We start from the raw sequence: 22667 nt of genomic DNA, 5'->3' as shown, positions 1-22667 counted from the left end.
TATGATATATAAATTATATATAAGTTGTGTGTGTTCGGGATTATCAGAAAATATTATTAACAGTAAGAAATTATACAAAATCATTTTTATGCCCTCAAAAATACATCACTCACTCCACAGTATGAGAAAAACATAAAAAAAACAAGAGCAGGAATAGGCCATCCACCCCGTCAGAGAACTCTACTGTTTAAACATATAACAAGATTGCAAGTTCTTTCATATTTAATAAAAGATTATCATTCATTAGAAAATAATTAGTCATCCATACATTTTTATCATCCTGTTTCTATTGTATTGTTATAGAAATAATTCCTCTTGTCATTCCCCAAAACCTCTGTACAAGAAGGTAGCCACAGAGCCAAGACTGTTACTGCCTGTTAGGCAGTTCTTTGGAGCAGCACAGAGGGATTGTCCTTTAACTGCTTCCGTTCTCTGTAAGAATAGTTGCTGTTTACGACTTCCCTTAAATGATGACTGAGACAGGAAACCCAGCAAGCAGGAATTGGCAGACATCAGCCTCCTCATGTCTCCACGCTCCATGGACAAGGTATAAAGCTTTGATGCAATGTGCCAAAATGTCGCCATAGAATCAAAGGTTTTTAAAGGTTTTCGTCTAACCATCATTTTAAACACCAAGAGAGAGGCTGAGCTCCGCCAAAGACCGTTTGGAATCTATTTTGTAAACAGCTATTTGCATTTAACGTAGCGGATTTTTAAACGAATCGATGTCCGTATTTATTGTATAATCTGTACAAATAAAATCTTCACTTTTCATCTCTCAACTGTGTTAAAGTTGGTGAAATGTTGAAGTATGAAATATCTGAGGGAACGTGTATTAATAATAGTAACTGTTAGTGAGTTGCTGTGTGATGCCCTAAGGAGGGAAACAGAGAAGTCCAAGGAGTGAAGCTCAAAGTCTTTATGAGCACCAGTCAAACCTCGGGATCGGGTCTTATCTCGCTTAGGCTTAACACTCTTAAATTAAAAAATAGAATGTTACCAAACACGGTACATTCGGAATCTGAAGCAACGATTAAGAATGAAATAAGTAAAAGCTCCAGATAAAGCAGGACTGCAAGGTCCTCCCTGGATAGTGGGCCGGAACCATATGCTGTATATGTAGTAGCATTAAAGACGAAGGATAGAGAATTCAGTGAGAGTCAGCTGAAAGAGTTCGATGATTAAAGCTTTAATCAATATTTTAGTATCCTTATGTTTTGTTGAATATTTTGTGCATTGAACTGAACTTTGATTTACATTGCTTTTAAAGTAAGATGCTAATGGATAACATAAATAAACTTCAGGTTACCACCCAGTGACAAGTGGCAAATTGCAAAGGATAAATCTATCATCGTGAGACTCAGACGATCCATGTTAACCTGGATTTAAACTGTTAATTAGAGAATGAAAGGATCGGAGTGAATTCTTCACTAAATGCGTTATGCTGGTACCACTCATAATAAACACTCCTTTGCTCTTCCAGTTCCACTCAACTTTACCCATATATACTGACAAAGGAAAACGCTGCCTTACTGGAAACTGGAACGAAGAGAGCATTCAAAATTAGCACTTGAAATAGACCCTAAACCTCCCGCGCTCAATAAATACGGTGGGAGGCAGTGAATTCATTTTATCTGAAATTCAGCGTTGGCTCTTGGACGCGGTTATGTGATGGAGTTTTGATCCTTGAAGAGGGTTTTTTTAAGATTTCGTTGCTTCTTCTAATTCTGTGGAACTTGGTGCTTTTGTACACTTTTGGGAAGTTACTTGTCCCTCCCTGAACCGTGACAGATCAGAAATAAACCTCCTCCTCGCACCAACTCACGAGCTCTGACTAACTGCAGTAAAACAATGTTTTTTTTTTAGGATTTGATACTTGTTTCAATAAAAGAGATCACTTTAACTTTTATTTCAATCAAATGGGCTGGCGGGTGGGGAGTTCGAAACCATTTCCTCCGCCTTTAAACTGACACTGATTAATGCGACCTCCAGTTCTCCATCAATAACTCACAAATCGTCAAATCATTTTCTTTCGAAGGATTTTTTTTTTGCCTTTTGCAACCTCCTGTTTCCCGAGCGATTTCATTCATTCAAAAAACATCCCGTGTAGCGGTTAAAATTGCTGTTTCGGGTTGTTTAAAAAAAATGCCATCTATTCGGATACTGATTTGGTCTGATTTGCTGTCGAGGTTCTCCACCCATCTGCTCACCCAGGAGGTCTCCCCGGGAGGGTTCGGGGTCCTTAACACACTGGATTGGGTTCAAAGTGGTTATTTCAACAGCAAAATGGGATCGAGGTGCTCTGACAGGAGTCAACTGTAATTCTTCAAATATCTAAACCTCTGAACATTACTTTTTTCACACTTCCTAGCAATGATCTTGTTACATGATCAACAACATGAAGTTGTGATATGAGGAATTATCCTCTAACAAAATATTCCCCCCCCCGACATTATTTATCGCCTAAAGTAGCACACCCATGGTTCACCCTCCCACAGCCGAGAGCGTGGCTGGATTTTAATCGCTTATTTTAAGGGCAGTCTAACTTGGATTCGTGTCTTCTCCGCTTCTTCTCCTGGTGCGACAAACGAGTTAAATGTTAAACGACTTCCTACTATGTAACGGCTGTGTTTTACCGGAAATATGTAACATCTTCTCAGGGGCAGTGAGGGATAGGCAACACATGCCGGCCTTGTCAGTGACATGCATCCCATGAACGAATAAAGATGTGATAACGAGGGCGGTTGGTCAGTGTACCTGGGCTAAGTCCCGTGCAGCACTGGGTTCTCTCTTTGATCCACCAATTTATTTATCCTAACCTTTGGTGAATTGGTTTTAAGGCGGATGACCTTTTTTTTCCCCCCTGTTTTCATGTCTGTTTCAGGATATCACTGGAAATTGTCCTCAGACAGGCTGTTGCAGGTGTCATGTCTCTTCCCTTCGCTTCGTGGAGCGCACTAAATCAGATATCAATCAGATATTGAAATATTAAAGCTAGATTCCCCGTTGGAAGGGACGCTGTTCGCATGATGTTGTCTCGACTGCAATGCAGGATCCACACAGGTTCATGTGGCAAATATATCCTGGCAATACGGGAATACAGGCACCATGGCATCTCGTTCCAAAATAACGTGTAAGGAACATGTGCCGGTGAAAGCATGTGTGTGTCTAACTTTCCAAAATGTGTTTAATCTGATTCTATCTGGGCGGGCTGTGCCCTAGGTCTGCAGACACGCGGCTATTCCAAATAGTAAAACGCTTTCTTTCCAGGCAACAACAGGCTTGAAAGAATTTGGGATCAATACGGCGCAGGAGGCCATTCGGCCCACGGAGTGTGTCGCAGTTCTGTTAGTTAGTTAGTCCCATTCCCCCGCTCCTTCCCTACATCCCTGCAATGTTTATCTTATTCAAGTATTTACCTAATTCCGTTTCGAAGATCACTATTCAGTCTGTATCCACCACCCTATCAAGACAGTGCACTCCAAATCCTGACCACTCACTGTGTAAAAATGCTTCATTCCCCCTCATGTCATTCTCTGGAGTTTTGCTTTTTTGCCGATGGCTTTAAAATCTGTTTCTGTTCATCCTCCGGTTTCTTTCTATCTATTCTCCCCCAGTCTTGCTCGGCTGAGTGTCGGCAATGGTAAAACATTGAAAAGGTGGAGCTGTGGACTGTTCACATTCACAAGAAGAACACGTTCCATTGAGTGTAATCCAATATCGAACCCAAACTAAATACAAACCTCTGATTAAGAGAACCGGGAATGAATGAAAATGTCCAACTCCCACTTTGCCAGTTAACAGCGTCGGAAATCCACAGGGTGCAGATGGGAAAATGTTCGTTGGAAAGGATTAAAATCAGGACTGGGAGGTTTAACAGAATGGGGTTGAATCGCGTGGATTAAGGGACATTGTAAAATACAATTGACTGTTTATTGTGTGCGTGTGTGTTCCCGAGTATTTTTTGAAATAGTCTTCAGAGCATTGGAGTGAAAGATGATTCTTCGAAATGATATAAAACTGTTTTGTGAGGGGAGAGGGGGGTGTATTCTCTAAGAAGATTTCCTGCAATTTGTTAATGCCACTTAAGATTGATGTGGCCACACCTTAGCCCAGAAGAGCCACAATAACAGTTTAAAATGCCCCTTTTATTCTTTAATAAGAAACTGGTTGGAGAGGAGGGGGGAACAGATTGGTTGGGGGGGGTGGGGGTGGTGAGAGAGATATGTTAAGTGCTTTCTGATCCAAATTCAGCCGCGGCTGAAGCCAGATCGAATCTAGTGCCTCTCGCCACACCCGGAGTCCGGTATCAGCTTCGGGTTCCCAACTTTCGGGGTTTTTTTTTATGGGTTTCTAATCCTGGATCAGCTCGTTACATCAGCCCATGTGGTCAGCTGATTCTCTGTCGGGACCGAATCATTTCCGCAACATCCCAACGCCACCAATCAGGACGGGGACTCTGTATTTATCCTCTCTGTTTAGTTTGGCACGGTTCCTGAAACGTACGCCAGCGCCAGACGCCGTGGTTCGGGGGTTTTATAATGGGCAAAAGTTCTTAAAAGAAGTTGTGTATTTTTTTTTTCTCTTCACTGACTTCAGCGGCATGTGATCAGGAAGACAGACAGTATTTCCATTTCCCCTCTCTCGACTAGAGGAAACAAAGTTGTGTTGTGGGATGTCGGCGTTGAGAATTACGTAGTAAGTTAAAAATAACTGCGATATTTAAAGAGTGGTGCGACGGAATCCCAGACCAGAGAGAGAGGAGGGACGGGGAGAGAGAGAGTGGTCAGTCTTGCAGGAGTGAGAGGGCTCAGCCGTGACAACCAGTGTTTGTGTGTCTGTCTGTCTATGTTTGCGTGTCCGTGTGTGTCTGAGTACACGTGTGTGTGTGTGTGTGTCTGTCATTAAAATCGCATTGCTGCAGGATTTGTAACAAATTTAACGGTTTGCAGCACGATTCTCAAGCCTTTGTCTCAGGCTGCATTTCAGGGGGGAGCGATAGCTGGGTTTATTAGTACTTGAAACTCTCTTAGACACGCACACTCCTACATAGTTATGTATCACCGGCTTTGAAAGTGGATTTCAGATTCAGTCAATGCTCACTATGTTCTCAAACACCCTGAGAAAGATGTTTTTTTTTTAAACATTACAGAATGCTTTCAGAAAGAAAGTTGAATAAGAATGTCTGAGTGAGGAATGCCTCTTGTCCGACAGTTCATTTCTGTTGGGTGTGTTATGCATTCCAATACACAGTTAATTTTTCTGCTAATTTAAATGATGGGCTATAACATGAAATGTAGAATGCACCTTTTCAAAACTGCGTTTAGATGTGAACATTATCCCATACAGAAATTTTCTTGGGCACATCAGCCTTGTGTACCTGAGTAACTGTTACATATGTGGAACTCACTATGTGAGGGGCTGTGTGTATATATTTCTTTTGGTAGATATTGACCTATGTGTATATCAACGTGTGTTTGTATATTGCACAGAGTTGCTTAGGTTATCAAAGCACAGAAAGAGGCTATTCGGCCCAACTGGTCTGTGCTGGCGTTTATTTTCCACATGAGCCTCCTCCCGTCCCTCTTGGTCTCATTCTATCAACATAACCTCTATTCCTAGCTCCCTCTTAAAGCGTATCTACCGTCTTTGTGAATGAGCGTGTATACAGTATGTGCATACATTTGAGTGTGTTTATCTGTATCCATGTGCGAGTTTAATTGTTAAACATGTTCTTACAATTTTAAAATCTGGCCTGTTTCATACTGATATTATTGCCTGGAATACATCCACTGCCTAACGTGGATGATATATACTTTTACTCGCTGTTTCACTACAGGAAAAGAAGTGACCTGAACAACGATTTTTGTTCTTTTAATTGGGACCAGAGCTGAAATGATCCTATTCACAAGGAGAAGCACTGAGTGTAATCACTTGACAGGTATTTATGTTTATTGAAGAATCGGCAGAATTAACAAAGAATATTTAATTGTTAGGCTTTGCACCTGTTACCCTTTCATGTTGTGTTTTTATAGATCCATTTCAACAACATCAGAAATATTGCAACAGATATTTTTTATCAGCTTCAATGTGTGGCGGAGAGGAGGGTAACTCTTCTCTGTATACCATCAGACAATCTCACCAGCTGTGACAGGGCAAACTCTCTGCTATATCAGTGATTGGAACACCACAAGGAAAAACTGGCCCTTTCTCCCTGTGAGTCTGATTTTCTGTTTGATTTCAATGGATTTTAATTATAGTTTATTGCTGCATAAGAAGCAGGAGCTGGAAAATGTAACCTGTGTAAAGCCACAAATTGATGAAGGAATGAAGGAATGCACATGTGTGTGTGTGTGTGTGTACACCGTAGTTACCATCCTAACTGCGCTTTGTGTGGCCCTGCATTTCTGCTAACTCACACCAAGTCCCATTCACCCATCGCCCCTGTGCTCACTGACCTACATTTGGTCCCAGCTGAGCAATGCCTCAATCTTAAAGTTCTCATCCTTTAATTTCAAATCCCTCCACAGTCTTGACACTACCCCAAGCATCCATTGCCACCCCTCCCTCCATCTCTGTAATGTCCTCCTGCTTCACAACCCTCCAAAATATCTGCATCCTCCAAATCTGGCCTCTGTTCAGTCCTGATTTTAATCACTCTGCCATTGGCAGCCATACTTTCAACTGTCTGGGCCCTAAGCTCTGGAACTCCCTCCCTTAAGCTCCCTGTCTCTCTATCTCTCTTTCCTCCTTCAAACCTACCATCTTTGACCAAAGCTTTTGGTTACCTGTCTTAATGTCTCTATATGTGGCTTAGTGACAATTTTTTTAAATAATGCTCCTGTGAAGTGTTTTGGGATGTTTAAATATGTTAAAGATGCTGTATAAATGCAAGTTGTTGTTGTTCACAGCAGTAGACTTGATGCCCCAGAAAGGGAGATGGGTGTGTCCCCATCACACAGTGACATCCACCCTGGAGCTACCCTCTGCCTAGTTTAGCCTGGGCTCCGGCGCAGTTTGCCAGAGTTGGGCCACCATAGTGGGCAAGTGACTAATCGGAGCACAGGTGAGAGTTGTGTGCAGTAGTGGAGACCAGAGATGTGGGTCCACCCACAGATCATGGGACTGACACCTGGTCAAAGGGGCTGCTCTTATTGCTACACAATACACCCTAAATAATAGTACTACTTATTATAGTACTACTTATTGTATAATAGCTTCTTGAAATTTACAAACAGTCGCTTGGTAGTACAGAACTTGAATACTGCTGAAAAGAGAGACATGTTGCCAAAGTTTTTCATCTTGCACTCATCAAGACAAATGCAAGAATGTCAAATTTCAAACTATCACAACAATCTATACCTCAGGAGAAAAGAGTGATGATTGGTTGGCAAGTCCCCTGCTGCAATTGGAAAATAAATTCCTTAACTGAGATGTTGTTTTCTTTTTTCTCAAGTGTTACCTAATTTATAAGGTATCAAGTACTCTGGTTGTAGTTTTATTGAAGATTCTGTTTATAGTTATAGCAAGTAGACTAGTTGTAGTAAAACTCAGCATTGAAAGAAAGACATCACCACTCAAAGCTTCCTGTTGAGTTCTCTTTAGAAATATTCCATTATGTATCAGTTTTTAATTAAAATCAATTTGCAATTATCTTTTAAAAAATAAAAAGTGGTAAGTGAAGCAGTTGCTTCTTGGCAACCACATTGGTGACTTGATGTTCAGTACTAGGTTTTATTTCTTTCAAACAAGACTTGGAACAAAATAATTGCCACCAAGATGCAGATAATTAACTAAAAATAATATTTTAATATCTTATTGCACATGGCCTAAACAGAATGAGTGTATTCCTACAGTAACAAGGACTCTGGATTGCATGATGAGTTACTACAATTATTTTTCTGCCTGTAGGACCTGGAATTTATTGCAAACCAGGATAAAGGAATTAAACATTTTTTAGACTCAAATTTATTTGTTACCACCTCTTTTTTGATATTGACAGCAGTCCCCTCTGAAAGCCCCATTGTGGGAGTGACAGTTTAAATCTCACTATTTATTAATCACATCAGTCGCACAAAACCACCAACCTGGGATTAAAATACAAATCCACAATTAGATATTTACCTAAATAAGAGACACCTAATTTCTGCAGTTGGATCATCTTGGCGTATGCCGTTCTTTGTCTTGTGTTGTTACCAGTGGTGCAAACAGATTGCTGTTATAATCAAAAGCAATTTTTAAAAAAAATTACAACTAACAACAAAATATGCAATTTGGAATGTGCGACCAGCTTCCAATGTTATCTTCGGGCAATGACCACCTTGCATATATTTGCGACTGTCACCTGAATGTCTTTGGCACCTTGAGACCCACCATGGAACCTTGGTCAGATATAAGTTGTGGATACTAATAGGTTGTGGAGTTCTTTTTCAGGGTTTATCCACTAACAGTCCTTTGTAAGGCTACACACTAATAAAATTCAAACAGGGCAAAGTAACAAAAAGGAAATATGGATTAAGTTGCTTGGGCTGGACTGCTAGGCATTGTCAGCCATGGCTTAGTGAGTTGCGCTCTTACATTTGTGCTAGAAGGTTATGGGTTCAAGTCCTACTCCAGCTATTTGAACAATCTAGGCTGACACTTGCACAGGATCTAAAAGAGCATTTGGTACTATTTTTAAGAAGAGCTGGGGAATTCTCCCTGGTGTCCTGCTCAATACTTATCCCTCAACTAACTTCACTGAAAAAAGATCATCTGATCATTGTTACATTTCTTTTTGTGGGAGCTTGCTGTGCAAAACTTGGCTGCTGTATTTCCCTACAATACAACAGTAACAACACTTCAAAAGTGTTGGCTGAAGAACACGTCTGGACGTCCTAAGGTTGTAAAAAGTTGCTATATAAATGCAAGTATTTCTTTAAGCATCAATATATCTCCATAAAGAAATTTCACATATTAGTACATACAAAGTTGCCAAAAGCCAACCCTTAATCAGGGCCTGTCATTGAATGCAGAGGACTATCTGCATTTCCCTTACATTGGCTGAGGACTAGGAGTGTACAAATGTTGGCGAACTAGTCTTTTCACTCAGGACTCCTGTTGACCTCCTATGCTGTGCCCGTACTGCAGTTGGATTGAAGGAAACTCCCATAAGATGAACTATTTACTGAAGGAGATTAGTTGGAGGAGCATTTTGGCATTGAAACTAGAGACATCCTTAATTGAAAACTTCACACCTAAATAACACATCACACAACAGCTAAAGAAACCTACACAGTCCCTATCTTTATACTGTTCCTAAATGCTGTTGTATCTTAAAATACAATGTAGCAATCTTTCATACAGTGTTCATGCTGAGTTTGAGGATACATTATTTTATAGTGGGGTGATCATGCCATGCAGGAAAAGGCACAGGGCCGTTGATTTTTAGCATCTGGGTAACACAAACTAAATCATTAATTTAAAATATTTTTGGAGCTGTTTGATTTGACATTACCTGTCCCTTTGTCCTGTCTCAGGTTCGTCAATACAGTAGAGTATGGGGATTGGTTCACTGTTGGATTCTAACTGACAATCAGAGGTGGGCATCTGTCTGACCAGATGCAACAGCAATGGTTAGGGACAGTCCAAAAGATCCCTGCTAACAGTAAAGTTGGTATTTACGATTGATTATTGGAAATGTATTTCCATATCTCAGTTTCTGCCTGTTTCATTCCATCTGTTTTTCTGTTTATGTCCCTTTCTGTTACTCAAGTATCAGTAATTTGAATACTTACATTTTCTAACTCTTAATGGGTCATGGGTGATAATTAGGGATATTGAGAGCTTGTTGTTTGCTTTTAAAATCAATGCATTTTCAAAAAGAATTCAAATTAGGATGAGGAAAGAAGCTGCATGTGTGTATGTCTCTCTCTCTGTCCTATCTTCCTGCCTTATCTCCCTGTCTTTCAGTTGTGAGTAGTTAAAGGGTCCAGATTTTCTATCTACTGACAAAATATGAGTGATAAGCAAGTGACTTTTGGAGGCTTTTAAAATGCATTTTTTAATCTCTGTTGAATATGCTCTTATTAATTTATGAAATGCAGTTCAAGCAATGGCTAAAGATATAACTAGTGTATAATAACCTATATACACCATACATTCACAGCCTCTTTTTTAAAAAAAAGGTCAGTATAACTTTTAGCTGGACAAAGATTTCGAAATGTATACTCCAGTAAAGGAAGTGCCAACAGGGGCAGTACAACTACTGTGCCTACAGTGTCGGATAGTTCAGTGGCTGTTACCTGGCTGAGGTAGATTTGGGACCCTGGAATTCACAATGCTGTTTGTTCAAGGCAACAGCGAGCGCACAAATAATCGCTGGATTGTACTAACTCTACCCTGCATTCAACACAGCGAGAGGTATGAAAAAGGATGGGTGCATGTGGAAAAGAATAATGCCGAAATGCCTTGTGTCCCAATGAAAACTGCAATTTTAAAAAAAAAGCCAAGATTTTAAAAGTTAGATTTTTTTTTAAAATAGAAAAAAAATGTGCAAACATTTTGTGGAAAGATAGAAGTCGGGTGTAAAAAAACTGTCAGAAGTAGGCTTTGGAAGCATCGGGGTTACTTATAATTGCGGATCACAGACAGCAGGGTTAGTTTCGTTTAAGAACCTCCCGGTTATACTAGTGAAATAAAGTCGGGCACAGTTTCTGAACTGAACCAATATTGTTTTGCTATTGCCTGGCGATAATTCGGCGTTTTTACGCCCCTTTCTATGGAGCGATGTCAGCGCTCGCAATAGTAATAATCCTCAGGTTTTCGATCAAAGCTATTTTGGTGCTATCCGAGGGCCGGGAGCGCAATCCGGAATGAAAGAGTGACGGAGGTGCGTCACGCCTGGCACTTTGCCAGGGGTTCCCGGTTCTGCCGCTTTGCCCTGGGCAGCAAGGCTTGGCATCGAGGATAAGGAAGTTCCCACAATGAAGGCACAAGGGTTTAAAATATTGTCGCAAGTGCAAAGAGTTAGCAATCCGACGCTGAACTTGGTTAAATCTAATGCGCTTGACGTCAGTGCGGTTTTCTTTCATCCACAAACAGAAGGGTGTCTGAGAGTTAACAATTGCCATTGATCCCGGAAACCTCAAAGGGAAAGTGGGAGGTTCTTGTTCTTGGGAGCAGTTACTAATTCACCCTCCCCACTCCCCTCCCCCAGCTAATACTAAAGCTGGCATCCTCTTGAATGAATTAGGTGGCATTCATAGAATTTCACCGCACAGAAAGAGGCCATTTGGTCAATCGGACATGTGCAGGCTCTGTGAAAAAGCTATCCAATTAATCCCACCCCCCCTGCCCGTTCCCCCCATAGCTCTGTAAGTTGTAATATGGCACTGAAATATCTCATTAAGAAATTAACATCAAAAGAAGCTGAACTGTGACAGAAATACATGCACAGTGCATGTAACATCAATTTAATGGGAGTGTCAATAGTGCAGATTCAGCCCAATCTTGCCCAATTGTTTTGGTTTTTTCAGCATCTACATTCAGGAAGGTACAAACAGAATGAGAATAATTGAGCGCTTGGCCCGCAGACCTTTGAAAGTCTTGTCGCACGGTCCCGCTCAGCGTGGGAGTTGGGCTTATTGTCAAGTTAACAAGTCCGTGAAGCAATAAAATAAAATGTAAAGAAAAAGAAAAAGCAAGGATTTCTAAATACAACCCTTGAGAAAACGCATCTGCAACTCCAGCAGCGCAAACACTCACCCAGAGAGAGAAAGAGAGAGGGGTGGGGGAAACTGTGACAAGATTTAAAAGTTTCGTGCCAAACAAAAATACAAGCAGATGCGAGTTTCGGTGTTCGCAGAAAGCAGCTCCTTTTGAAAAAAAATGACGGGCTGGACTTTCTGTTATTTATCCTAAACAAACTTGTTGCTACTAAAGCTTCTGGCTGTCGAGCCGGGTAAATAGACAAGAGAGAGAGACACATACACACACACACACACAATGGCCAATCGCCTCCTGTTGCCACTGTTTTGCTCCCAAATAGTTACAAGCTCAGCTTCCGGCTCCGCGTCACGGTGACGCGAGGCCATTGTGACGTCAAAGGGGGTGTTGCCCCCGCCCAATCCGCGCCCTCCTCCCTCCCGCCACTCTGAAACTTGGTTATTTTTGTTGCTGCGCTGCCACGGCAACGGCGGGCCAGGGGGCGGGTCCTTGGAGATTTCATAAGGCAGGGCGGTGCAGGCTGGCCCTGACACACACGCTCACTCACTCACTCAGCCACCCACCCAGTCTCCCTTCCCTCACTACCTGCTCCAGGGACCTGCCGTGTGCGGAGCAGCAGCAGCAGCTCCTCCAGAAACCAGCAACAATAACAGAATCACCAAAAGGAACCAGCCACTCTACCGCCAGCAGAACAGCATCGACAGCAGCGCCTGCCGTCCCCTGGAGTCAATGTGCAGCCTTGTCTCTCCGTGAAGGCAAAGAAAAGCGTCCACACTGCCAGTCCCCAGCCAACTGCCACTCCTGCTATCTGCTCCCTATATATATATATATATATACCCGGGCTAAATATAGGGCCAGCCGGCTCCAGGAGTAACACACATCGCACTTCATGCTCCGGCCGTTCCCAGTGCAGGTGCTTCCTGTACGCAGATTTTCTAATTGGTCGACTCATTCTTAATGAGGTAGGTTTCTCACTGGGAGTTTGTTATTTTTTAAAAATTTTTGTTTTGGGAAAAAATAGGTGTGCCCCGGCGGGACATTGAGGAGACGCTCTCTGGTCTAAGGGGATGAAATAAAGGGGAGCTGAGAAAGTGGGGTTGGGGTTGGGGTGGGGGTGGTAGGGGGGAAGAGTCCAGCTGATGTGACTGTTGTGCTTTCGCTCCGTGCAGGCGGCCGCAGAGTGAGTTTGACATGGCTCTGACCGGGACCGTCCTCCCCCCCATCAACACATTCGCCACCGGTTCCAATGAGAAGAACGTGGACAGATCCGCAGGGCAACACACCGCGTGCAATGTAAGTACAAGCCCAGGAAGTTAAAGCTCCCCTGACTTCAGAGTCGCTCCATTCAAGCCCTAAAAACTTCATTGGCGTTCAGAGTGTTTTAAATCAAGCGCTATACAAATGATGGGGGCAGATTTCAATTCTGTCCATTCGGTGCATGGACATTGTGGCCCCTTTTTGAAGTTTGGGCTTTTGAGTGGTTATGGGCACTGGCTGAAAGGACATGGTTTTTTTATGCGTTATGTTTAATGTATACACCAATGTATAGAATTTATAAATTGCAATGCCGAATATTTGTGTTGTAAAGTGATTTAATGAAAGAAGGCTTATTTTTTTTTATCCCGAGCCGTGTTATTATTATGCATTTCGCTCGAGGATTTGCGAGTAATATTGCCTGTTTGATGTTAACGACTGGTTGCTTACGCGTTTTTTTTAAAAAGATGGAACCAAGCAGTGAAACTAAAATGATCTCTGTTGCAGAGGTGGAGGGAAGAAATGACAAATTTTCGGAGAAGCGCCGAACACGAGGGTCAGAATGTGGGATTTAGGAGGGAGGATGAGGAGCTGAGCGAACTCTTAGATTTAGATTTTATCTTGTCCAACACGATGAACTCGGAGTCGATGGCCAGCACTGCCAATAACTTTAACTGTCCCCTGCCCAACAGTCCGGAGAGTGGCGGGGACATGTACCAGAGAGACCCGCCGGCCAGCTACAGTATCACGGATATCAGCCAGGGCTCGCCCACCGGCGGGAGTTTTGTGGCTGAGCTCCTGAGACCGGATTTGGACCCCAGTTACTGTCACCTCAGCAGTTTACACGGCAGGTTCGTGCTCAGGACAGCGGCGGACGCGGGGGATTACAGCCAGCCCGCCAGCGTCACGAAGCACCCCCCGGGCATGGATGCGCCTTTGACCCATCACCAAAGCCACCTTCAGCAGGGCTGTCGGAAGATCAAGCAGGAGCCGCTGAGTGTCGGCCCCTCGTCCTCCGCCGCAAGGACACTGGACGGACGTGCGAGCGGCGTTCAGGTGCTGGGGAGCAGCCCGAGAGCAGCCTGCAGAGTTAGGCCAGGCCAGCACACCTTCTCCGGCAGGGTTAGCTCGCCCCTCGCCTCGGAGGACATGCTCAGCCGGCAGTGCCGCTCCTCCTCTCAGATCCTGACTCCCCCAGCAGCGCCAGGCGTGCCAATCCAGCAAAGCTTCCCGCCTCCAGCTAGCTTCCCGCACTTCCAGGAGCAGCCGCCCATCCAGTACCAAGGTCAGTCTTATCTTATTTTTGAAGATCCCTTACACTTTCGGCACTCGGTTGAAGGAGCATTGCTGACTGACCCCCCCCCACTCTTCACCCTTAGAGCTCATCCCCTCGGCGTTCACACAAGAGGAGAAGCCAAGGAGAGGTCGCAGATCGTGGCCCAGGAAGCGGGTAGCGACTCACACGTGTGACTATGCGGGTTGTGGGAAGACGTACACCAAGAGCTCTCACCTCAAGGCACATCTTAGGACACACACAGGTAATTCATTCCTCTCTCCCTGGTTTGTTTGTCCAGTCTTGCTGTAGCTATGAGTTTCCTGCCTGTGCTATCGTCAGCTCAGATTGTTAAGTAAGATAGTTAGACTGCAAACTTTCCTTTAGTTTAAAATAAATCCAGTTTTTTTTCTTCCCTTTTGTCACTTGCAAATGTTGTTGCCATGTGAAGTAGAGGTGAAAATGTCCATGTTGCAATCGGGGGCCCGCCTTTGGCTTTCGGTTTGAGAGTTAAAAGGTGCACTGTTGCTCCTCTCGTTTGTTCCTGTGTAAACTGCCCCCTGTACATGGTGCAGTGCATGTCCTTTCTGTCATACCCACAAGGTTCCCGTACTGATGGGTCTGTCAATAAAAAAAGATGCCCGCTATTTCCCATCGGAGCCGATGGCTGACTGACTCTTTCCCAGTTGAAGGAAAGCTATTAACCCCAAACTGTGATCTCCAAAAAAAAATCTGTCCCCTCCCCCACTCCATCCCCCATCTCCCGTGCACGTGGTTTGACTTCACCTCCATAAAGTGTGAGGTGTTACCCATTCAATACCCCCGGGGCTCGAAAGCTCAGTACAAGGGCTAAGTATCTTAGCCAACATTGAGTGAGACCAATCCTATATCACTGTGAACTGCTTTGGTCTCATAATTTAAGGAAGGTATACTTCCATTGGAAGCAATTCAGAAAAAAAGTTCACCAAGCTGATCCCTGGGATTAAGGGTTTTTTTAAAATTCATTCACGGGATGTGGGCATCGCTGGCTGGGTCAGCATTTATTGCCCATCCCTAATTGCCCCTGAGAAGGTAGGGGTGAACTGCCTTCTTGAACTGCTGCAGTCCATGTGGTGTAGGTATACCCACAGTGCTGTTAGGGAGGGAGTTCCAGGATTTTGACACAGTGACTGTGAAGGAACGGTGATATATTTCCAAGTCAAGATGGTGAGTGGCTTGGAGGGGAGTTCCAGGTGGGCTGATTTGTTCTGGATGGTGTCAAGCTTCTTGAGTGTTGTAGGAGCTGTACTCATCCAGGCAAGTGGAGAGTATTCCATCAAACTCCTGACTTGTGCCTTGTAGATGGTGGACAGGCTTTGGGGAGTCAGGACGTGAGTAACTCGCTGCAGGATCCCTTGCCTCTGATCTCTTCTTATGAGGAGAGGTTGAGCAGGTTGGGCCTATGCTCATTGGAGTTTAGGATTATGAGAAGTGATCTTATTGAAACATATAAGATTCTGAGGCGGTTGGACAGGGCAGATGCTGAGAGGATGTTTCCACCATGAGAATCTAGAACTATAGGGCATAATTTAATAAATAAGGGGTCACCCATTTAAGATGGAGATGATGAGGAATTTTTGCTCTCAGAGGATGGTTAGTTGAATTCTCTCCCCCAGAGAGCAGAGGTATTGGGTTACTGAATATATTTAAGACCAAGATACAGATTTTTGATTTTTGATCTACAAGGGAGGGTGGGGGCAGAGAGAAAAGTGGAGTTGAGGCTGCAATCAGATCAGCCATTACTTTATTGAATGGTGGAACAGGCTCGAGGGGCCGAATGGCCTACCCCTGCCCCTATTTCTCATGATCTCATTCGGACCTTGGGTTTGAAAACCTTTTTTGTGCTGCATTCTCTGTTGATGCACAATAGATTAGATTGTAGATGTTGGACAGATCAAGGAGGTGCCAACCGAGGTGTCTGTGCAGAAGGCATTAACGGGTCCTCTGTGTTGTGCTCTGCGTGTTGTGTGTCTGTGTGGTGTCTGTGTCCGTGTGGTGTCTGTGTGTCTCTGTGTGGTGTATGCCTCTCTCTTTCTTGGTTATCCTCTGTTTGTGTGTGTGCGTGTTGTCTCTGTGTGTCTCTGTTTCTCTCCCTCTCTCCGTGTTATCCTCTCCGTGTTGTCGTCTGTGTGTGTGCTCCTCCCTTTGGGTGTGTGTGTGTCTCTCCGCGTCGGTCGCTCCAAGCAGACAGCTCTGACCCAGGGAGGTGTGTCTCTGTGTTTCAGGTGAGAAGCCTTATCACTGCGACTGGGAGGGCTGCGGTTGGAAATTTGCTCGCTCTGATGAGTTGACTCGACACTACAGAAAGCACACGGGACATCGTCCCTTTCAGTGTCACAAATGTGACCGAGCCTTTTCCAGATCGGATCACTTGGCCCTGCACATGAAAAGGCACCTGTAACTTGGCAGCGAGAACCTGCTCTACTTCTCCAGCCTGTAAATAGAAAGATTTACTGCCTTATGTACTGTATCCTGGGGTCACGTGGAGGACTCTGACTTACTCCAGTATGTCTATAAGTGAATAATACGTCTGAAAGTGGAATCTCTTCGTTGGAGCCGTGGATTGAAAGTTTCGCCCCACTAAACCTTGCGTGGTCGGTGGCCCACAGAAAAGACTGGAACTTGGAAAGGAGACTGGAAACAGGCAGTTGTAGGTGACTTGCAGCCGTCACAAACTTGCGAGAGGATCTCACTTTCAATGCAGACAACTTAATTTTTCCTTTTTAAACGGGGAGTTCAGGTACATACATGTTTTTTTTTTAAAGAAAAGAAGCCGTGATGTGATGGTGCTCGGTGACTTTCTATCAGAGGTACAAAAACTGAAAGGAAAACTATGCAACAGAACCCTGCCACTGGATAAGGAAATTTACAAATAACGTCAGGTTCATGGTATTACCAAAGGTCAGGTAAAGGTTTCTCGTTTATGTCGCTAAATATCATTCTGTGGTCTCTGTGCAATAACTGTTAGTCATTGTATTCTATTCTATACATCAAAACAGAACAAATTACATTTCTATATTATACTCTACATAATATTTTTATCTAATTTACATTTTATGTGACAATTTTGTACATTTGTAAATAAGGAGTAACATTTTTTCTGCCGTTTGAATTTTGCATATAGTGTTTTTGGAAAAAGAAAAAAGTAATAAAACTTAAAATTTCTATATCTTGACTGATGGTTGAAGCCTGCATTATTTTGTTCTCAGTCGGACGTGGGGAGGTCACGTACAAGACGCAGCGACTCGCGATTCCTCCTTTTTAAAGGAGTGGCTTAGGCAATTGGAAGTTTGGGTCTGTTCAGTGGAGAGTACGACAGTAATTAAAGTTTCATTAATGTACTCCCCTTCTCTAACAGCCTGAGACCGGGAGCTGTTACATGCAAACTCAGTGCTTGCTCCTGGAGTGGGTTCACCAGATCTCGGAACCCAAAATGCCCTATTGTTAAACTTAAGGGTGTGTTTGAGTGTCAAGTTCATTCCCAAATTATGTGAAACAAAAACAGAAAATGCTGGAAAAACTCGGCAGGCTTGGCAGCTTCTGTGGAGAGAGAAATCGAGTCTGTATGACTCTTCCTCGTACGAACTCCAAATGTTAACTCTTGTTTCTCTCTCCACTAACCTGCCCAGTTTTTCCAGCATTTTCTGTTTTTTTTTTGTTTCAGATTTCCAGCATCTGCAGTATTATGCTTTTAAACCAAATTATGTGGCCACTTTTGCATCTGTGACGCAGCAAAATTACTCCACAGAGGCTCAAAAGTAAGAACTGTGGTCAAGATTAAATCGATCATTTATTCAGTGAAATAAATCTTGATAACAACCTGGTCTAAACATGTGTTGCGAGCCAGAGTCAATTGTCTATATCACTGTCAGTCATGCTAGGACGAATTATCTTGGAAAACAAATGCCAGTTTAAAATATCAGAAATCTATATATTTGAAAGGCTTAACATATGAGGAACATTTGAGGACTCTGGGTCTATACTCGATGGAGTTTAGAAGGATGAGGGGGATCTGATTGAAACTTACAGAATACTGAAAGGCCTGGATAGAGTGGACGTGGGGAAGATGTTTCCATTAGTAGGAGAGACTAGGACCCAAGGGCACAGCCTCAGAGTAAAGGGAAGACCTTTTAGAACAGAGATGAGGAGAAACTTCTTTAGCCAGAGAGTGGTGAAGCTATGGAATTCATTGCCACAGAAGGCTGTGGAGGCCAGGTCATTGAGTGTATTTAAGACTGAGATAGATAGGTTCTTGATTGGTAAGGAGATCAAAGGTTACGGGGAGAAGGCGGGAGAATGGGGTTGAGAAACTTATCAGCCATGATTGAATGGCAGAGCAGACTCGATGGGCTGAATGGCCTAATTTCTGCTCCTATGCCTTATGGTATATATTGTAGGCCAATATAGACAGTAAAGTTCCCTCAATGAAGAGGGCAAACTTTGCTGTAATGATTTATCAAATGGCTTTAGTGCCCTGGTCCATTACTAACTTATACTGAACACATGAGATTTTTTAAACTTGCCTTTCTATAGCGCCTTTCACAACCCCATGGTATTTCAAAACACTTCAAAGTTAATTAAATATATTTTTGAATTGTAGCCACCGTTGTAATGTTGGAAGACGGGCAGCTTCTGCAAACACCGATGTGGTAATGACCAGATAACCTGTTTCTATGATGTTGGTTGAGGGATAAATATTGGTCAGGGTGCCAGGGAGAATTCCCCTGCTGGCCTTAGACATCTGCACAGAGAGAGGGAGACAGGTTGAATGAAGGGGGAAGAACAGATGGAGTATAATGTGGAGAAATGTGAAGTAATCCACTTTGGAGGGAAAGGTGGAAAAGCAGAATTTTTTTATCAATGATGAGAATCTGGAAAATGTTGGGAATCAGATGGAGCTTGTACATAATTTCAGAAATTTTTCATGCAATTAAGAGAGGACATGATGCGTTAGCTTTTGTTACAATGAGATTAGGGTATCAGAGTATTGAACTCTTACTACAATTGTGTAGAAATAAAGACAGAAAACACTGGAATGACCAGGTTGATGCCTTTCAACCTGAAGGTAAATGTTAACTCTGTTTCTCTCTCCACAGATGCTGCCTGACCTGCTGAGCATTTCCAGTGATCTCTATTTTTATTTCAGATTTTCAGCATCTGTAGTATTTTGCTTATGTACAACTATACAGAGCCTTGATGAGGCTGCAGCTGGAGTATTTTGTACAATTTTGGTCTCCCTACCTAAGGAAGGATAAACCTGCCTTAGAGGGAGGGCAACAAAGAATCACTGGACTGATTCCTGGGACAAGAGGATTGTCCTCGTAGGATAGATTGAGTAGACTAAGCCTATATTCCCTAGAATTTGGAAGAATGACATGGTTTTACTGAAACATCAAATTCTAAGGGGCTTGACAGGGTAGATGCTAGGAGGATGTTTCCCTTGGCTGAGCATCTAGAATTAGGGGTCACAATCTCAAAATAAAGTGTCAGCCATTTGGGGCTGAGATGAGAAATTGTGAATCCTTGGAATTCTCTCCCCCGAAGGGCTGTGGATGCTCAGTCATTGAGCATGTTCAGGACAGAAGTGGAAGCGAAGGGATTCAAGCGATATGGGGGTAGGGTGGAAAGGTGGAGTTGAGGTAGAGGATCAACTATGATCTTATTGAATGGTGGAACAGGCTCAGAGCGTTGAAAGGCTTCAATTTCTTAAGTTCTTATGTTTTTCGAAATAATGACCATTAGGATCTTTAACATCCACCCAAAGATACAATGGAAAACATGCTAGACTATGTTTGACATGATATCAAGGGGTAAATTTAATTCCTGCGTCATTCACTGGAATAGCTCCTCATTGTGGATTCTGATGATCCAAGCTGCTATATCTTAAAGCTAATTAAATAAACTCTTGATCTGGGTGAGCCAAGGAACTGGTGTGAGAAATCAGCTCAGTGACTTCATCCAACTGTAGGGGGAAAAGTGGCTTTCTTAAAGCTACATTTTTATGTAAAGGTTAAATATTACTGCAGACAATGGAAATTGCCTGATTTGATTGTCAACTATACCTAGCAGGTCAGGCAGCATTTGTGAAGAGAGCAAAACAGTTAACGTTTCAAGTCGATATACTTGACAGGCCATCAACCTAAAAGTCCTGTTTCTTTCCCCATTAATGCTGCCTGACCTGCTAAATATTTCCAGCATTATCAGCTATTATTTCACATTTCCAGCACCTGGAGTATTTTGATTTTTGCGGATTACTGGGTCAAATAAAGTTCCACATTTGCTGTTCCTATGAGGAGGACATTTTTAGAAGTTAAATTTCCATCTTCAGTGCTGGAAGAACAGAGTTTGCATGTGCATTCTCAATGGGCACTTACAACATGACATCTGCAAATTAGGAGTATGGAAGATGAAAATTTACTCTAATTTCATGACAGCACAAGACACAACTGGTGTGACACTTGTTTTTCCTACAAGAGACCTCCTGTAGCTGCTGTTGTGTAGGAGTGCCACTTAGTGTCGTGGTTGCATACCTATTAGGAACTGATTGAAACTGCCTAAAAACATTTCATATAAGACCATTAACCAAACAGGCAAAGAAACTTGCTTCCTATCATTATGGGCCAGATTTGAATTCAGGTCTTAAAAGTATAAGGTTGCACAATTCCCTTGTGTATTCCGATTCCCGCTGCTCCACTATTGGTGGCTGTGCTTTCAGCTGCCTGGGCTCCTATGCTCTGGAATTCCCTCCCTAACCTGATCAGCTTCTCTATTCTTTTAAGATGCCCCTTAAAATCTAGATCTTTCATCTTGGTCACCTGCCCTAATGTCTCATTTTGTGGTGTACTGTCCAATTTTGTTTGATATTGCTCCTGAAAGAAGCCTGGAGATGCTTTACTACGTTAAGTGAAATTGGTGTTGTTGGAAGGACAGTATTTAACAGGCAGGCTTTCGGTCTTCCAAAATGCAAATATTTTAAGATTTACAGCCAGGTGCTGTGTGCTTACATTACTTCTCCTATCCTTCAAATGTGACCCTAATTTCTAAAATCAATTTAGTCCACCAAATATACAGATAGTGCAACATTTTTGAAATTAGAATTGTATATTATGAGAACTCGCAATATTGAAAATGACAAAACATGTTGCATGAACATTTAATCTTGCACCTGAGATGGCCCATGCGCTTTTTGTATTGGAAGTGGTGGGTAGCCTAGTCCCTTTAAGAACTAGGTTTCTCTGAAGGAGAACTTATGGTAAAGCACCTGGATTTCAGTAAATAATCATGTGGCCAAGTTGCCGAGGAGATACACAATAGGAAACAAAGGGTCAACAAGTTCATTATAGGGTGAGTATTTTCCTGGGGATGGTCCTGTGTTCAAACAGTTTAGTTTATAGGTTTTAGAACAAGCAGGCTGCAGAAGAGAAAACAACTTTCAAACAAAGTTCTTGAATTTTTGTCTGTTGACTGAAAGAGTTTAAACTCTAGTGAACTGAAGTACTTCTAACAGTGAGTTGAATTTCTGGTATAGCCAAGCTGAGAGAGAAAGAGAGAGCAAGGGAGAGCGTTTTAGATGCAAAACTGCAGAATTAAAGAATATTAGAACCATTCTGAGCCAAGGTGGCTATGCATAAGAACTAGAGACACCCATGTTGAATGGGGAGTTTGCAACTGCAGGACGGTTGGAGGAGATTTGAAGGGACCTTGCCAGAAGTAAGCAGCCGACTCAAGAACTCTCAACCCTTATACGAATCTGCAAAGCAGTACATAGAACAAGCACCTAATCTTCCAATTTTTGATAAACATCTGACTTGAGTGATTGGGGTGTACAACAAATGGATGTAGAAGGAAAGCGGATTTAAGGAGTTCAGTTTAGATTTTAAGTAACTGAGCTGATTATACTTTTATTATCTTTAATTAACTATTTAAAATATAATGTATTTATTAGTATTCATGTTCTTTGATTTTAGTGCAGTAAATTTTTTTGTTTTAAACCATGAACCTTGTGGCTTAATTCTTTAAGTAAATAGCTGCAGTTTTGGATTCTAAGATAAACTAAACACTACTGGTATCTACTGAGATCATATATATATATATATATATATATTGAAATTTGGTCCGGGGACATAGTTTGCAAGAGGTTAAGCATTCTTGTGGTAAAATGCAGTTTGGAATTGTTTCTTTGTGTGCCACCATTGTTTCCATCAGAGACTGCACCCATTATACGTGATAGTGTATTGCCAACTTATTTCTGCATTTATTCCAATAGTGTGAGTTTTCTATCTTTTTTTTGAAAAGTAAAAAAAAATGGCAAATCACAGAGGTACACTGTTGCTCTGGCAGATGATGGAGGGAGCACCTTTTCAAGAAGGAAGGCTTCCAGAAGTTGTTTCAGTCT

The 22667-nt window shown here is 42.6% G+C and overlaps 1 protein-coding gene across 3 annotated transcripts; it reads left to right on the top strand.

Moving 5' to 3' along the window:
• The first annotated feature begins 4544 nt into the window (after positions 1 to 4544).
• klf4 (Kruppel like factor 4) lies at positions 4545 to 17031 on the top strand. 3 transcript variants are annotated; one of them, XM_078530167.1, is made up of 7 exons: positions 4545 to 4698; positions 5840 to 5941; positions 6036 to 6216; positions 12876 to 12999; positions 13468 to 14245; positions 14340 to 14498; positions 16498 to 17031. In XM_078530167.1, the coding sequence occupies exons 4-7, from the start codon at positions 12898 to 12900 to the stop codon at positions 16671 to 16673; spliced, it is 1215 nt and encodes a 404-aa protein (XP_078386293.1). In that variant the 5' UTR covers positions 4545 to 4698; positions 5840 to 5941; positions 6036 to 6216; positions 12876 to 12897; the 3' UTR covers positions 16674 to 17031. The 3 variants fall into 3 exon arrangements, with proteins under 3 accessions (XP_078386293.1, XP_078386284.1, XP_078386303.1); XM_078530158.1 differs by lacking the exons at positions 4545 to 4698; positions 5840 to 5941; positions 6036 to 6216 and adding an exon at positions 12217 to 12668; XM_078530177.1 differs by lacking the exons at positions 4545 to 4698; positions 5840 to 5941; positions 6036 to 6216; positions 12876 to 12999 and adding an exon at positions 12401 to 12668.
• Positions 17032 to 22667: the final 5636 nt, after the last annotated feature.

Source organism: Cetorhinus maximus, chromosome 2 (assembly GCF_964194155.1).
Source record: "Cetorhinus maximus chromosome 2, sCetMax3.hap1.1, whole genome shotgun sequence".
NCBI lineage: Eukaryota > Metazoa > Chordata > Chondrichthyes > Lamniformes > Cetorhinidae > Cetorhinus > Cetorhinus maximus.
Note: the sequence above shows the minus strand (reverse complement) of the source record. Positions and strands in the feature narration are given on the sequence as shown.

Bases quoted from the DNA above. Each gene is read 5' to 3' on its own strand.
- klf4 (XM_078530158.1), top strand. The intron at 13,000-13,467 runs GTAAGTACAAGC...TCTCTGTTGCAG, and splicing joins GGCAACACACCGCGTGCAAT to AGGTGGAGGGAAGAAATGAC. The intron at 14,499-16,497 runs GTAATTCATTCC...TCTGTGTTTCAG, and splicing joins ACATCTTAGGACACACACAG to GTGAGAAGCCTTATCACTGC.